At 36.9% G+C, this 18,119-nt stretch overlaps 1 protein-coding gene across 4 annotated transcripts in view; it reads right to left on the minus strand.

Moving 5' to 3' along the window:
* The window catches only part of ZDHHC14 (zinc finger DHHC-type palmitoyltransferase 14), a 122,295-nt gene that overhangs the window by 15,409 nt on the left and 88,767 nt on the right, over window positions 1–18,119 (minus strand). For all 4 annotated transcript variants that reach the window (XM_052784639.1, XM_052784640.1, XM_052784638.1 and 1 more), the window contains exons 4-6: window positions 9,023–9,160; window positions 4,991–5,039; window positions 150–252 (exon numbers count right to left, since the gene is read on the minus strand). In XM_052784639.1, coding sequence (XP_052640599.1) covers window positions 150–252; window positions 4,991–5,039; window positions 9,023–9,160 — 290 coding nt within the window. The remainder of the gene's footprint in view (window positions 1–149; window positions 253–4,990; window positions 5,040–9,022; window positions 9,161–18,119) is intronic.

The following is an 18,119-nucleotide window of genomic DNA, read 5'->3' on the forward strand; positions in this document are numbered from 1 at the left end:
TAAATCAAGCATGACCAGGTTACTTCCTTCTTTCCTACTGAGGCATTCACAAAATTATGCAGGCAGGTATGACTTCTCTCAGAATAACAGAGAAAAACCTCCTCATTACTATTTAGAAACATATATGTAGAAATATACTATGAACTTACATCCTCATTTGTTGTTTGATTGGAGCTGATCAAATACGTGTGAAAACCTGAGAGGCCAACAATGGACCATACAGAGAAAAAACACACCACAGCTTCCAGCACAGTAATTGAAAGTCAAGGAAATATATGCAAATACAAAAAAAAAAAAATATCCAATAACAAGTAGTTATAATCACAAAATTCAGGGTAGTCAACTTACGGTCCACAAGTCCCTTGAGATCTTTGGGGTACTTCAAAGGGGTCAGCAAAAATTAAACTCAGAAAAGCAAGCCTATTGTCAAGTAGGCTTTAGTGTACAGGCCACTGAATAGCATCTACAGTAGCAAATATTTAAGGGTCTGCAGACTGAAAAAGGCTAGAAACTACTGATGAGTGGTTCTGACCTTAACTGCTGAAATTCATATTTTCATGTTCACCCTGTAAAAGTCATCACGCTTGTATTAAGACAGGCAAATTGATAAGTAACAGTAAATAACAGTTCTGATGGGGTGAGGGGAAGATCAAACACAAGAGAGGTACCCCAAGGCTAGCTGAATAGCAAAGACTGAACAGATAAGTTTGTACAAATATTTAGTGCACAATGGGAGTCTTGAGCCAGGACTAAGGGTTCTAGATCTGTGCTCATACGTATAGCAACAACAACAACTGAGTAAACTGCATCTCAGTCATATGTTCTAACTGCTAGACACTCCTGTCTTTCTTCTGTTCCTGAAGTTAAGATGCTGATAGGGATCCTAACACTAGCAAAGTACACTAGTCCAGGTAAAATATAAAGCCCACTTGCTCTCTCAAGTCCCTCTAATAACTGGATATATTCTACATTGCAACTGTGGGGGTGCCTGAATGGTCCAGCCTTGGCAAATGGCCTGGACAACAACTCCTGTTAAGCCTGTGAGTGTAAATAGTTGGGGTGGGGTTGAATACTCAAAACTCAGCAGCATTTGCCCAAAACTTACCATGTGAAAGAGGAAGACTATCAACTCCCAACTCACTGTACTGCTATTAAATAGTAGCAGTAGGAGGCATCAGCCCGAATTGTAAGAAAATCACAAAAAATGGCAAAAGAGAACTTGAAGTAGGAACAGCAGCAGCAAAACTTGGTTTGGTACAGCCACAAGACTCTGCTGGCATCTGCCTAGCCCAGACAGAGCACCCTCCCTGTCAAATGCTGTTAGTAGTCTGCATCCAGAGAGCAGACTGCCAGTATGGGGTGTGACATACAGGGACTTGTACCTGAGGTACACGTATGTGAGCTCATGGGATGCTTTTTCACCTGTGTATTGTAGGGAGCAGCACAGGTACACATAAAGCAAGAGCACCCACACCTCCAAGAGGGTAGCGAAGGTTGTGCATATGCATGTGTGTGCGCACCACTAGAACTGTTCAAACTGCCTGTGTTTTCACTCCTTAGAAACTGCATAACCCAAATGCCATAAAGCAGTAACCAGGGTTTAAAAGTGAGATTGGTATACTAGGAAAGTCAGTCAGCACTCAGTGTTGCATAGTTACTACAGTTTATATAATTTCTTTACCTCTAAAGGAGTCATCATCTCAGAAATAAGACAATAAAGTTGCTTCTAAACTTTATATAACCAAGCATAAAGAGCAACTTTCTACAGAAGGCTTTCTGCCATAGTTTTTTATTTATATATATTTTATTTACACACAATAGCCATGAACTCAGAATACATCTGCTTTGAGAATGATATTTACTACAACACTTCAATAGTGAATTTTTTTTTAGAGAATGTGAATCAACATCAGAAAAGGCTTTGGTTCCTAGAAAAATAGATATAATAAAACAGTAGGAACAAGAAAATGGGAAAAGAATAGCATAAAAATTATCTGTATATTAACCATATATCAACCTTTAGTGAAGTCAGTTTCCAAGACAACATCAACTCAAAATATTCCAGAACAAGGACAGAGCCTTAAAACATACAAAAACATCCTTATTGCTGAACCTGTCAATAGAAGAGAAATATGACAGCTCCTAACCATTATACAGACACACAGACTGGAAAAATGCATGGATGGATGTAAGTATTTGCAATAAATAATCCTAATATTAGTTAACAGTGAAGAGTTTTGTATTGCAGGTCTGCTTTCACCTAATGAATTGGGAAATACCTGAATTGTCTGTATAACTTCCCCTAGAATCTACTTCACTCAGAGTGGTTTAAAAGCCAGAAAAAAGCCATTTGCATTCTGAGCAAATCTGCCGCAAAAGCAGCAGGATGACCAAAGTGCATTGCTGAGCAGCATGTTCACTACTCTCTCCCTCTCATATCCTCTTCAAACTATGTGGAGTCAAACCAACACAAGATAGGAATTCAGTCTCAGTTGACTGTGCAACAGCCACAGCTAAAGCAAGGAGAATGAGGGAGAATGGATAAGGAAGTAGACTGTTGTTATCAGAGGGTTCAGAAAGGTGTAAAAGAAGGAAACAGCCCAAACAGAAACCGGGCTTTGAGAGGGTAGAAACCATAAGGAAGGCTGTAGATGAGCAGTGTTGGGTAGAATCTACACACCAAGACCAATAGGAAGAATCACCAGATCAGAAAAGGGGAAGCTCAGAGGGAGAAGGGCTCCCTGCAACCTCATCAGATGACAGAGCACACCACTAACAGGATGTTCCTTGCCATGATTACACTCAAGAGAGTCCCGAAAAGTGAGTTTCTCCCCCGCTGGTAATTCCTACCGACAAAAAAAGGGCATTTCTTTCAGTTCAAGACCTCTTTTGGTTCCCCACTGAAAGGGACTTCTTTCCCCAAGAAAGAGACTTCTTTTGGTTCTCCAAGATCCAAAAAGACCTCTAGAACAGCAGGGGTGGTTTATGTTAGATTAACATGACTCCATAAATTAAACATGAGTCCATTAATGAAAAACCAAACAAAAAATTCTCAATATAAAATATAACCTACTAGCATAATATGGTATAACACTCCCCTGGTATCTCACACAGGGTTGTTGGCAAGATAGAAATGGCAATGTTCTCTGTGCCTGAATTGAGTGGCTTGCTCCAAAGCAGCATTCCCAATACTATTTGGACAATTTAATTTTTTACTGTCAGGAACTGTAGCCAAGCTATTAAATTGTCCAACTTATCACAATCAAACCAGGCTATTTCTACAAGATGCACTACTGAGCCTTTCAAAGCAGCACATCTCTGAATACAAATTATGAATAAGCAGCCCATTGTTCCTGTACAAGGATCCTCAAATGCATAATCAATTACCTTTTGATTTAAGGACAATTGAAAGCTATTCTCAGTTTGAAAATAGTTTGAAAGAATAATTTTTTGTAAGAAGTGACTGTAATTGTTTTAATTGGAAGCTATTGTTTCACTATTTAGAACTGTTTGTTTGTGCTTTGTAAAATTATTTGTACAAAAAAAAAATCTGAACAGTGGCTTTGTTTAAAAAGGGAGTTTACAGCTCAGTCACTCTACCTGATGAAAACACACACACACACACAAAATTGTATCTGCAGAATTTGGAGAATTTGACAGTTGGAAAAACTACTTGGAAAGAGAGGTCTGTCCTTATGCACAACTACGAATGACAGAGTTTTTGCTTCCTACTCTTCCGTGGAAAAGAGCAAACCGTGTGAGGCACAATGGACAAAAGACTTTTCCTCGGCACAAGTATGAGAAAGAATTCTTTTTATAGTATCTTTGTGAGAGGTGCAAACTGTTTATTGAGACACAAACGATTCAAAACGTACACATAAGGAGTGGGAAGCTTACAGTCCATACAGAAATGTAAGGGAGAAACTAAACAGTAGTTATGTCAGCTTCACATTATGTTAGCTGCTTTCAGACAGAAGGAGCCTTTTCCGTTCTCACCGAGTTGAAAATATACAGAAAGCTCCCGTGAAGTGATAAAAGGAACATGGAGTATTTACAGAATAGAACCACAGAATGGTTTGGGTCGGAAGGGACCTTTAAAGATCATCTAGTCCAAGCCCCCCTGCCATGGGCACGGACACCTTCAACTAGATCAGGTTGCTCAAAGCCCCATCCAACCTGACCTTGACCACTTCCAGGGATGGGGCATCCACAGCTTCTCTGGGCAACCTCTTCCAGTATCTCACCACTCTCACTGTAAAAATTTTCTTTGTTATAGCCAACTTAAATCTACCCTCTTTCAGTTTAAAAACATTCTCTCTCGTCCTGTCACTACAGGCCCTGGTGAAAAGTCTATGTCTTTCTTATGAGCCCCCTTTATATATTGAAAGACCGTAATGAAATCTCCCCAGACTCTTCTCCAGGCTGAACAATAGTAGTCCCTGTGTATGCATGTGTATACTTTTACATAACTTAACAGAAGTTGATACTTGAAAATGACTTCTCTAAAAACAGTAAATCAACATAAGAATACATTCAGGAATTGAACTCTTCAGGGACAGCTTATCATTTCAGTTGTTCCACAATCTACTTTCTCTATCCTGACAAGAATCAGCCATTTTGGATGCTTTCTGTTGTAAAAGCAGAAGAATTAGTGAATATTTTAAATGAAACCACAGCATGGGTATAGTGTGAGATATATTTAAGAATTCCATCACAAATATATGGAGCATATTTCCATCACACATAGAAACTACAGACCTTTGTCAAGAGTACTACTCTGCAAAAGATGAAGAATAAAAACCACCCCAGGCTATAGTCTCTTTCCTACCTCCAACATGTGGCGAGAAATCCTATTGTGCAGGAAGTGATGAAATCATTAACTGATAAAGTCACAAATGTACATATCCAACAATAGCAAGAAAACAAGCAAAAACACATCTCAGATGTTATTTTGCAACAAGATCTACAATTTGTTTCAGTGAAAGGATATCTTGCAGGACTGTCCTTCAGGGCATTGAGGAACCCTGTTTGTTGAGAACCTGTAGAAACAGAACCCAAAATTACCAGCCGAGTAAGAAACTGGACTACAAGCTGTTTTCACTATAGTTAACACAATTAATATTTGAAGATCAACCAAATAACCATAGAATAGTTTTACTAATATGAATCTGAGAATATGTTGCTCAGCAGCAACAACATCAAAAAAACCTTGGGTAAGTTATCAGGTCTAACATCTGCAGGATATTTTCTCAGTCATACCAAATTGATACATGCATACTTTCCCATGAACAAGATTTCTGATTATCCCTGTTCTTTTCAGACCTAATATGGAAACATAAAATTATAAGCTACTTTTTTGTTTTGAAATACTATTTTTCAAAGTAACTCTTTGACTTGGAAAATTTATTCTATAAACCCAGATTCTGAACTTTCCCTCCTTTGTTCTGGAAGCAGCCAAAGTTGTCTAGACTGTAATCCTGCTCCTATTGCACCTACACAGAAGGTTTTTCTACTAGGTGCTTGTTGCCTCTGGGCAAGTAAGAGAATATCTACTGCTGAAAAGCGCTCAAGAGCAGCATGATCCAATGAACTAGAGATGCAGAAGCATCCACTTGGGTTTCACAACCATGAGATATTAATCAAAAAGGGTAATTTGACAATTTGCTGATTGCAACAAGAGAATTAGTTTGTAGAAACTGACTCAATGTCATATAGCTATAGGCAATTAGTTTGCATTTTACTGTATAACTTAAGTGATTTAAATGCCATCAGGCTGAAATTAGCAAAAATTTTCCCCTTAGCTGAATTAATCTGAAGATTTGTGTGAAGAAAGAGGAATCTTGTCTTTAAAACAAAAAAGAAAAATATATAGGTGTGCGCGTACACACATATATATTCTCTAGACCTGCCTAGTCAATTTTACTGTTTGCCATTAAAAAGGGAAAGTTACTTACCTTGTATTTCTGACCCTTTTCAGACTCTTATAACTGGTTCTTAGCCTCAAGGCACAAAACTAATGGAACTTCCCCTACCTTCTTACTATTTTTAGGATCCTTAATGGCAATGGCAGCGGGTAGGTGTGATCTCTATTCCCTACTGCTGGTCATACTTTTCCAAGCAGTTCCCAATACATCAGAAGGGGAAGGTTCCTCACTGCAACAAAGAGTTAAAATACTGATGCCTCAAACAGAGCTGAGCAACTGTGAAGACAGACACTACTACTGAAAAAGTGTTCAGCTTGGGGAGATGGAAGGAAATCTTGCAAGACAAGACCTTTAAAGTATCTGATTTACAAATTCATTTTACCATCTTCAGTAATACCATGTGCACATATTCATAATCCTGAAAAGGGCAAATTTCTAGTGAATGCCTCAGAAAGCCACAGAAAAAATAAAGTTAAGATGTATCTCATATCTCATTACCACTTAGGCCCACCAAAAATTATAAAAATGCCAGCTGGCAAGATGTATTAAAAAATTACACGAATTTCAAAAATTTGTCTAAATCAAGAGACATTTAAAAAAACAAAACCAAAATAGGTTTCCTATGTAATCAACAATGTCAGAGAAGGAACTTCCTCATTAGGATGAACCAAAAGGGATTTTTTTTTTTTTTTTAACGTCAATGCCTACAAATTGCTCTAAATATCCCCCAGTCCTTCCTAAAAGAATATTGTCAGAAGGCATTCAGTCTAACACAGGGTATCTAGAATAAAGTGTTGCTGAAGGTAATCCTCCTAGGATTATCTTCAGAAAAACTAAGAACAGGATTTGACTAAGTCAGCAGGACTTCCTCTAGAATCAAGAATTTTGCCAGGACTTACGGAAATACATATGGATGACTGATATGAAATACATATGGAAGATCATAGACCCAGGTCTAAAAACTGAGACTTAATTCAGACACACTAATACGCTTCACTCTATGCCAAGTGCAAAGGTTCAGATTAAGTAACTGAGAATCCTGCTTACTGGTTAGCTGAAGAATGGCAGGACTGCGAAACAGAATAAAAATAGTTGAGTAACTATTAGAAAGGTAGGTATGAGGACTTCTAGAAGCATGGTAGGCACAGAGAGAGTGAAGTGATTGATATAAGAAAACCTTATTTGTAAAGAATGCCTTTTTTGGACACAGTCAAGAATATGGTAGATAAATTTGAAAGCTGGGCTTGAAGCTCAAATGTAGCAAATAAACATTGAGGAAATAATCACAATTCATACCTGCTCCCATTGCCTTTGAGGACCAGCCAATCTTTAGAACTAATGAGTTTTTTCCTGTCTCATCCAAGGTAGATAAACCTCCATAGCAAGAACATTCTACAGCTGATATACTTAGACAATTCAGCATTTAACATTTCCTATACATTATCTGTAACACCTACACAATACTAAAGTGCTTCTCAACCACACAGAGGCACAATTAATTTCTCTGCTCTTTGTCTAATTCATACTTAGAATTAGGCATGGACACTTTAAAGTCCACTGGATAAATCTACTTGACATACAGAACGTGAAATAGTGGCATAATATTATTTTTCAGCATATGAATTACCAAAGAAGAAAAAGCACTGTAGTCTTTGTGAAATAAAGGTAGGCTAGCTTCAAAAGTAGCTTTACATTGTCAGACTGGTAATGTTTTCAACTACTGAATTCTAGCAAAGTAAGATGACAGAAAAAAACCCATGCTTCCTTCTTCTTAAATGTAAAAGGTGTGCATGTGTAAGCCCACATAAATGTAAAGGATTTAACTATTAATGGAAAGTGTTCTCTTTGCGATAATTACATTTCCCTTTTTAAACAATATGTACATCTTATCTCTGCTCTTTCAACAGGTATAAGAAATGCTGTATCTGGCAGTGAGAACAACTTGTTGATCCAGACTCCCTCAAAATTAGGTGCCCCTAGTTCTAGCTTATGTGCTAGATTTCTGAGCTATAGGAGAGCTGCTCAGTGCTCGTATCCCTCTCTTTTGTGAAGCACAAATAAGAGCAGGAGTTCTGCTTTTTAAAATACAAATTTTCCCTGCACAGTGTAAGCAATTTAGGAAATTGAGCACAATCTGGCATATTTTTCAGTAAAACATTCTCTAAATATTGCCATTATCAAGTTAGCTTTATAAATGTGTTATAAACTGAAATTATTACTTCTATCAGGTTTCCATTTTAACACAGAATACAAAGAAATAAAAAGATCACGCTTCCAAAATTATTAAAGAAATACTCTTCAAGGCAATAGCCTATATAATTAGTGAAAAGATAGAAGAGTCTTAAGCTTCTGAGTGATAGTGGGTTAAAAAACCCGTACAACATACAAAAGATCTTTAAAGACAAGTCATATAACCCATCACCATAAATTAGAACATCATCATCATATAGAAGCTACCAAAATTTGCTAGGTGTGTGGAAAAAAAGACAGTACCCAAAAGAGTGTTGACCTCAAACCCAATCCAGAATACAAATAAAAATCAATCTCAAGCTCATGAATATTCATCTTCCTATAGCTTATCTGATTCACTCCATTATGAATTGGTTATTCTCACAATGTCTATGCAAATGAAAGTAACTTGTGTTTAAAAATAGGGTAGAGAAAGATGTAAAACTAAACAGCAAACAACAAAAAGCGTAAAATAGCTCCAACCTATTTCCTAGTAATTTACCTGTTTTGATGGCAAGTGACCCATGCTTACAGTTAAAAAAGCACACAAAAGTTCTTTGGGAAAATGAGACTATCTGTATACTTAGACATGCAGTATGTGTGCTGCTTTTCCAATAAATCATCCATAAAAGGACAAAAAAATTAAGAAAATTAACACTGTATTAAGATAAAGCCAGCACTAGGTCAATGACTACCATGACCACGGTCTACTACAGACCAGAATGGTACTCACTGGGATTGTGAAGCTTCAGAGAAAAGGCAAATAAATAAATAAATAAATAAACCCTGAATGATCGAAAGATTAACTTAAAAATAAAAAACTCAAGCAAATGGTTACATACGTAATCTGATTTCACCAGCATACTTACGAAGGATGACGTGGGTGATAACGAATGCAAATATAAAGACTGTCAGAAAGGACAGAGATAAAATAAACATATAAAAAAATCTGTAGTTTCTTTTCCCCACACAGTTGCCTACCCAGGGACAGTGGTGATCAAACCGTTCTGAAATGAGAGGCAGAAGAAAAAAAAATGGAAAACAATTAATAAAATGCTGTTTATTTGGAAAAAAAGCTCTCTGAATACTATATTAAAACTCATGATTTAACTGGCATTTGCAAATTAGCCACGGAGATATTCTTATTTAGAGAGAAAAAAATAGAAAAGAAAAAAAAGGAGTACTTTAATGAAACCTTACAGCTTTTAAAGAAATCAAAGGATGACTGAGGTGAACTCCTCTTAAACTAACAGCATTATTGTGATAAATCATGCAGTCAGACCAATAAGCATGTATTTATCCACTGTCACATGGAGTGGTACCAACTCAATTGTATTTTATTTTTTCAAAATAAGGGTTTTTTTCTTCTAGTGACTCTTACACTCAAAACTGGTGGGTTTGATGTTGTTTTATTTATGTCTGTCATGACTACACCTCTGACTTATGTCTACTATCATCTCATCCATCCATTATGGTATATGAAATATTTACACGCTCTCACTTCCTTTTATTGCTTCACTCAAAATATTCTCTGTTCTAGACCACCTATTTTTCCACTTAAGAGTTGACACTGCCATACAAAATCATTAAAAATAGCAAAATCCTTCAAATAAACCATTTTTCAAATGTTAAAATTCAGACAATCTTGTAAAATTTGCTTATACTTCTTTTGGGTTTAGGGCTGGTTGTTTTTTTTAATAATATATTCAATCTTGCAGGAATTTATTGTAAACCACATGGTATAAAAATTGGTAGATGTCATCTGAATGCCCTGTTACCCTTTGCAGTATAGGCTCCCTCTTCTTTTTACTAAACCAAACCTTTTCCCTTTATTTCCTTGAGAGTTTAACTCATTCAAGAGATAGGAAAAGGCCAGGGTGGGTCAGAAACAAGTGTCCCCAACATGGGGGAAATGCCCCAGTGCTGGAAAGCAGCATAGGGAACAGTTCGCTCTGTTTCTCCCCAGGCAGTCTGGACCTCCCATTCCCCTCCCAGTATGCCGGGTAATGGAAACAGAGCGGTTGTCAGGAAACAAACTGGCATTTCCTAACTTTGCTTTGGAGAGATTATACTGACAGAATGACAGAATTTAGAATTTTCTAATCAAATCCAAGATCGTAACATAAGACAGATGCTCTCATGCTGACTCTCTCTCATTCTCTGATCCTTGTCCAAATCCTGTTTTGTTTTCTGTGACTTTTATGCACCCATTGACGTACAATATCAAACTATTTGTAATTCCACAGGAAAGGCGAGCTATAAATTTGAAGTCCTTAAGCCCTATGTTAAAAAGGCACATCTGTCTAAGCACACCAGTTTATTTTAGCTATGGCTTTATGTTAAAGACCCACATTAGAGGTTTTCCTTGAAGGATGTATTTAGTATTATCTTCATTTAAAAAAAATAAAAAGGTCAAAGCAACATTCACAACAGATTTCTGAGTTCACCAGACTTCCAGGGTTGTTTTTTAAATGGTTTTGCATGACAGCTGTTTGGACCACATGTTTCTGCCATAAATCTGCTTCAAATTCCAATGGGGCTATTCAAGGTGAAGCTACTGAACTTTCTTAAGATAAGGCTTCAGAAATACTTTGATTTAATGAGTACTGCTACGAATACCAAGAACTAAACACTCTGGTATCTAAAAGGGTAGGCAATACTACCTTTATTCAGTGCAATACAGTTGTATTCCCCAAATAAGTTCACATTGCATTTGAACAGTGCTTATTTTTACATTTGCGTTTCTGAATGAGTCCTTATGTTCTGATGAGCATTTTACTTCATTTAATGGGTACCTAGTACAACACATGAGCAAATAATAACACAAAGAAAAAAACAGTTACAGAGCCTTTTGAAGAGCATAATCCTAGGGTACTTTTGTACCCTACTGCTTCAGGAAAAAAAAAGAAAAATCATGACGTCTTTCAAAGATGAATCCTGTATATACATATTCATTCTCTTCTATGCTGACACAGTAGGAATCAACAAATTATATTGACATAAAGCTCAGTTTCTAGCCATGAAACAATATTTAGATATACATAGACATCTATTTGATAGATTCAGATAAATGCTGACAAACATAAAAACACACACATACACACACCCTCCTATCTATAAGCACACATACATATATATACACACATATATATTCCTTACTAAAGAGTGACTTGATTTTTAACCTACTTGTCATTCCTCTCCAATTTCTGTCTTCAAACTTTCTTGGTAAACTGAAAGGCTCTGCTTTCTCAATAAATACCTTGCCAATTATTGCGAAGCTAAGTAACTATCCAAGATGTTTGTAAAGCAGATATGGACAGAAAAGGCTAGTTGGATATGAAAAACGCCACTACAGTGTTAAATCTGAATCAACTCAAATGAAAAAGGAGAAGTATTGAATGTTATGTTATGAATGAATAAACTGGACCTCATTTTTCTCAGTCATAAAATAGAAAGGCATGTGACATTTATGCTATATGCCACAAAACAGTATATTAAAAAGCAAGGGATTATTCTACTCAGCAAAGCACAAATATGTAAATCCAAGTTAAAGATAATAGCCTTTACAGCTTGTGAGCTGCTCTGCTTAGCTGTTAATGCAAGAGAAAACAGCCAATCCTGGCAAAATGAACAGACGCATACTAAGCAGAAATTTCTAATGCTGTTAAGAAATATAAACTCTCTTAAATCTACAGCTGTTTCTTCTTACAAAAAGACATGGTTTAATAAGTATTAATGAAGAAATAACACAGTATCTTAAGGTTCACCTCTGGCGCTCCAGATGTCTGCAAACTGAACAACCAACTTGGCTTGGACAATGTTGGCAGCAAAATTAAGATTTACCTCCACTGAGAAATTAAAAACTACTGATGCTGAGAAAAACTGGGAATTCTGGCCCTCGTAAACTTAAAACGCAGAGCAAATACAAATGCAACTGATTGTTATGAAGAATAACAGACTGTTTAGAGGTCATGACTGCAGTTCTGGTTTAAATTTATAGGGTATAGTTAACGTGCTGCTGTATTCGATCATACATTTGTGACAAGGTTAATGTAAAAATATTTGAGGCAAATGAAGAGAATCAAGACATTGGTAATACAAACTCTTGTTAATAAAGTGTATTAGAACTCCTAATGAGGGAGGAAGCAAGCTGCAAGGGCTGAAAAGTTTGTCTATGGAAGCATCCCATGGATAGAAAAGTGGTGATAGATCATCCTCCTTGCACTCAATTTTAAGCAAAAGCAGCAAGGTATTTGCCTTCAGGATGTGGAATGACATTGCAGTCATATCTACCTAATCGAGAACTACTGCTAAAACAGATGGCCCAGCTTCTCCCCTTTTAGCAGTCCTGTGAACCATCTCTTGCCTGTGTGTTTATGGCTCTCCATCCTTAGGCCAAGCCTGGTGTTCATTTTACCCTGTGGGGAGCTGGTTGACAGAGCCAGATGAACTTAAAACTATGGGTAATGTTCTGTTGTCTAGCTCCCCAGACCAGCTCATCACAGTATCAAACACCAAAGTTGGCCCAAGTGAAGCAGTGAGAACAGACTGCCAGAGAAGGGATGAAATGACCCTTTCAGAAGCAGCTAAGTGTTAATTCAGCTTAGCTGTAACACCAACCTTACTACAGGTTAACACTTATCAGGACTGCAGGAGAAATCCAGTTTTGATTAATTTTTCAGGGTCTGAGAACAAAAGCTGAAGAAAATAAAGGAGACCAAGAAGATGTGTGAACGCTTCATAAGGTGAGGTGCCAATGTTAAGAGGAGATGGGTAAATGGAGACCAAAAACGCTGCTGTAAAGACCACAGAAAACCAAAGAGGTAAGAAACCTCAAGAGCTGTCACAGTAAACCTGCAACAGTGACTTTATTTTACTAGTCTTTCCCAAGTGATCAGCAACTTCAAATTTGGATAATAACTTCTGAGATAGCCAGCACCACTATAACCAAATCCTAAGAGTGAGGCTTCACAAGATAACTAAGCCAATCTAAAAGCTTAGTAGCAGTGAAAAAGATGGCCACATGCTGCCTCTCCTGCCACTTCATCCTGCTTCTTTCTTTCATTGTCTAAGCTGCTGATGAGTCAGGTCAGTTCCCTGAACTGGCAGGAAAGAAAAAATGGAATTATTTTGTTCATTGCTTAGTGAGAAAAACTGACTTACCAATGGCTGCGTGTTACTAAGGTCTGTGTGAACAGGCACAAAGGAGAGAATCACACAAGTGGGGGGAAAAAAAAAAAAAAAAAGAGGATGAAGTTCAGATACTGTCCCTTTGGAAGCAGCAAGCTGTCAGCATGACTCAGTGCTCTCATTAACATTAATATATGCTAACTGGATGACAGAAGAACATACAAGTTATGTCATACTTCTAGACATTTCTCAGTTTTTACCTTCCCTGAAACATTTACATTTGAAAACTTGCTTAAGAAACATTAACTGCTGGATATCTCAGACAAAAACAAAACTGAGAACACTTCCCATTTTAATAAGCAACAGTCTTATAGATGGAGAGTGTTTCCTTCAGAAGCCACACCAAAGCATGTTCCTTGCTGCTTAGAACCAAAGACTCAAATCTCTACTATTCCACAGCACAGCATGTAGACTCTTAAATCCTTAAAATTTGTTCAGCTTCCATTTTTCAATCACTACACTCCGGAAACCACATACAAAATTACCCCAATGCTTTCCTTCCTCTTTCAAAACATTTAATAAAAGCTTCATAATTTACAAGGAACAAAAAAGCATTTTTACATGGAACATTTGTAGGCCAGCTTGGCCCTTCAGTTTGCAGCTTTTCTCATCTGTTCACATTGTGATCTCAGAAATATTTATTATTATTTATGAACTGCTTCCTTTTTCCTTTGCTCAACTGGATCACTGCACACCAACATACATTTTCTAAAGCTTAATATGAAGGCAGGTCTCAAAGACAAAAAAGTCTACAGGTGCAAAAATATCTAGGTCATATTACTAGGAGATTCCAATGAACACAAGTTAGAATTTACTTGCTAGTTCTTCCATGCCATTCAAGTAAAGCATTGTAGGGTAAAGACACAAACCTAAAGGCATTCACTGTATGTTACCATCTTTATTTAACACATGCAAACACGCATCCAGGACTAGGAAGAGTCAACAGCCTGCTATTCAGATCTTGCCTCAGTCAAAAAAATCACATTACAAGTCAACCAACTGGGCCAGCATTACTCAAAATTACTTTTGGTAGTAGCAGTACAACATAGGACTACAAAGTCCATTGTCATGGACGGACACTGAGCAATTATGTAGAGATACCGACACATCTGCACATATTTATAATGATGACAATTACAGCTTTTTGTAGGACTATGATGTCATGATATGACCACATCTATTCAGGCTTCTTGACCTGATATTTTGTACGACAAATGGTACTTTCAGAATTTGGTTGCTCTTGAAATGTTTAGGAAAACAAATGAGGTTTTTAAAAGTCCATAAAAGGAATACTTTTTATTACAAAAAGTATTTATTTTCTTCTAAGATACAGCAGTCCAATCCCGTACACAGGCACAAAAGCAAATATAACTGTGGCATTAAATCCTTTACAATCAGTTCAGAATGTCTGATAATTTAACATAATTAATAAAAAAACTTGTATCTGATATTCATAGCATATTCATAAAAACTATCCTTAGCTCAGATGTTCAGTTCCACTGACTGAAGTCATCACTCCTAAGAAAATTGTTTATTTAATAATATTAAAAAAACCCCACTGATGGGACTTGCCATCAATTGGCAACAGCAATCAAATAAATAGATGGATCAATTTAACTTACACAACATTCACCTGTGTGACAGTCATTCCCCCAACAATGCCTTTGCTGTTACTTTTGTGGAATGAAATCAGAGTAGAAATTTATGTGAAAAAAATGGTGAATAACAAAAGATCAATTGCAAGTTACATTTATATGCATGCTGATGTTATTTTAGAACATCTGTTATGGACAATACACAATGGATCCTTTAAATCACTGAGCTTCAGTACTTTTGTACTCTGATCCCAAATCAAAACACCCCAAGAAAACCAAATGGAACAGAAAGAGCCTTCTAGCCTTAAGTTTACATTTTGGAAATACTCACCAAAGGTTTATTCCAGATTACATTCTGGACACTAATTTCTACAAGGTGATGCAAACTGAAACAGCAATGCAACATTGGGAAAGATGGGCCTCTATTAATGAAATGAATTAATAATGTGCATGGATATTTACGACAAAAAGTCTATCAGAAACACAAACACAAGGGCTACTCAACAAATACTTCACTCCCACCATTGTTTAAATACTGTCTCAGACAGCTAAGCTATTTGGGTGGTTTTTTTAAAGAAAATCAGTTGCAATGTCAACTTTTTCCACGCTAATCAACTTCAATAGTGTCAGACTAATGTTACTCATAAAAAGAAAATAAATATGCTTAATTTTTTAAATAAAAATAGCAATTGATTTATTAGGAAAATATACAGCCATTGCCCTAGTATAGCTCATAGTAATTAAACTATATTGTCACATAGCTCACTTCACTGCCACCTGCAATAATAAATGTTGACTAATTAACAACAAGCCCCTTTGACTGCATGCACGTTAATGGTGGCATTTTAAAGGCAGCAGCAGTTTAGAATGACTGTTCTTTGATAGGTACAAAGAGTGCACAGCAAAGGACCTCATTGCTTAACAATCTGTCCTTACATACCTATTCTTGTCAATACAGTACCTTCACACATTGGAAACCAAACAAGTGCCGGACACACACCCAACCACGGAGGAAGAGTTAAAAACCCCAACTTGTCCCTAGGGGAAGCGTAATAATCCTTACCAGGTATCAGCATCCACAGAGTTCATGTATTTGTTCCTCTCTTTTCTACATGAAAGCACATTTTTTACACACTTCTGTTGCTGCCTTGTATCTGCCTTTGAATTCCTTAACCATCTTTCAAATTGTTATTGCACCAAATGTAAATATTTGTTTATTTTCTTAGGTTCCTAATATTTTTTTTCCCCTGGTAATTTCTCTCTTTAATTTTTACTCTGACATCTGAGGTTTACAACATCTTTTACACAGTTGGGTATTAAGATCATCTCTGCTTTTTTTATATGCAGACCAATACATAAGCCACGACCTCTCTCTGAAGTAACCTATAATACTATTATCTTTTTTAAAGAGACTTTGCCATATTTCCCAGGGCTTTGGCTTACACTTAAAAACTCTGACACACATGCCAGGCTCCCTGAATTTCTAAAGTACATCTAGTATATATATGGCACAATGATAAACAAATAATGTATCACTTCTCTAAGTGCTGGTGTGTACCCTGGCAGCTTCTTGAGTGCCCCAAAAAGGTAGCACAAACAAGAAGAACCAAAGCCATTTCTCATATGTAAGAACTAGGAAGAGAAGAGGAGAGAAAAGACAGGAGAGAAAAGAGGACATAGCAGCCAACTTTGTAGTTTTAACTGTTCAGCTAAAGAGTCACTTCAAGAGACCCAGAGCTAAGGTTTAACACATACAAAAATCAGGCCCCAAAATGAAGTGAAAATTGTACTCTCTTCATTGCAGGAAATGCAGGGAAAGAAATAGGTAAAGCTCATGAAAAGGAACTGAAAGCAAGAAGGGAGATCATAAGGTAATGAAGGAGGAATGCTACAGAATGGAATTAAACCCAAGCAAAACAAAGTCCTGACATCAAACAAATCCACACTGATTATAAAGGACCACAAAGTCCTTGGAAAATTACTCTCAGACACAGTGTCAGTGTTAAAAAACCAAACTGTTACAATGCCACCTCTCAGCCTGTTTTTGAAGTAATTTGTGTTCTCCAGGTTGGAAGGTGGTGGTATCTGGAGTGACTACAGGGAAAGGCTTCTCCCAGAACACACTGGTAATTCTCAATCTTTGTCTTACATTGTGTGTGTTATATGTGTGTTTTAATAATTAATTCCCCATTTTAAGAAAGTAAATTTACAGCACTGGTGCCTAGTCTGGAAAATTACTTTTAAAAACAATTATTTTATCCAAATTCTGCTGTTTGGCATACTGTTGGGTACATAACACATTGTATTTTCAAAACAATAAATTAATGTAGTCTGGTCAAGACCAAAACCAAAAGACAATGCCTACAATTGCCTGGCAGAAGTGTTTTACAGAAGCAAAGACTTAACCAGAAAGGGGGTGCCTACTGGCTTCTAATATAGCATAGTTTCTGTCAAAATCTTGACACTTGGTCTAATGTTTAGGATCTGTATAAAAGCAATCAGACTTACAAGTGAGAGGAATCCTATCTATCTCCTACTGAAAACAGAAACATCGATAGAAAATGCCAGTGTTGTACGTGCACCTTCAGCACTACTGGCATCCTGGTTCCCCATCTCAAAAAGTTTTTATTAGGTACAAGGAAGGCCAACTAGGATCCATAAAGAGCTACTGAAAAAAAAGGGAAAACCTCCAGGGTTCAAGAAGGCCTGTGCTGAAAATTTCTGAGAGCGTGAGAATATTCAGCAGGAAGAATCCCCGTGTGGTCGCCCTCTTCTCCCATTCTTCCCTAGGGATCCACTCCGGCCATGGCGGGAAATGGGCTACTGCACGAACCGAAACTTTGGTCTAACTTAGAATGCCATTCTCAGGTTCATCAGTGATTTATGAAAAATCAAACTAAATGTTTCAAAGTTAAGTTCTGACATCCAGTTTGAAAAATTTGAGCTTTGAATCCTCTGTGGAAAAAAAAAAAAAAAAATCACGTGTTGAAAGAAACACAGTGGAACTGGAAAAGATAAGCTACCTTTATCCATCAGTCACACAGAAATTTACAATGTACAGATTCTGAAACAAATAAAAAGGCTATATTCTCTTAGATTAATATAAATGGTGGATCTCTTCTTCCACCATACTGGATTTTTGCCTTAATCTAAATCAGTTACTTTGCTTGATAAGCAAAAC

This window comes from Harpia harpyja, chromosome 4 (assembly GCF_026419915.1).
Source record: "Harpia harpyja isolate bHarHar1 chromosome 4, bHarHar1 primary haplotype, whole genome shotgun sequence".
Taxonomy (NCBI): domain Eukaryota; kingdom Metazoa; phylum Chordata; class Aves; order Accipitriformes; family Accipitridae; genus Harpia; species Harpia harpyja.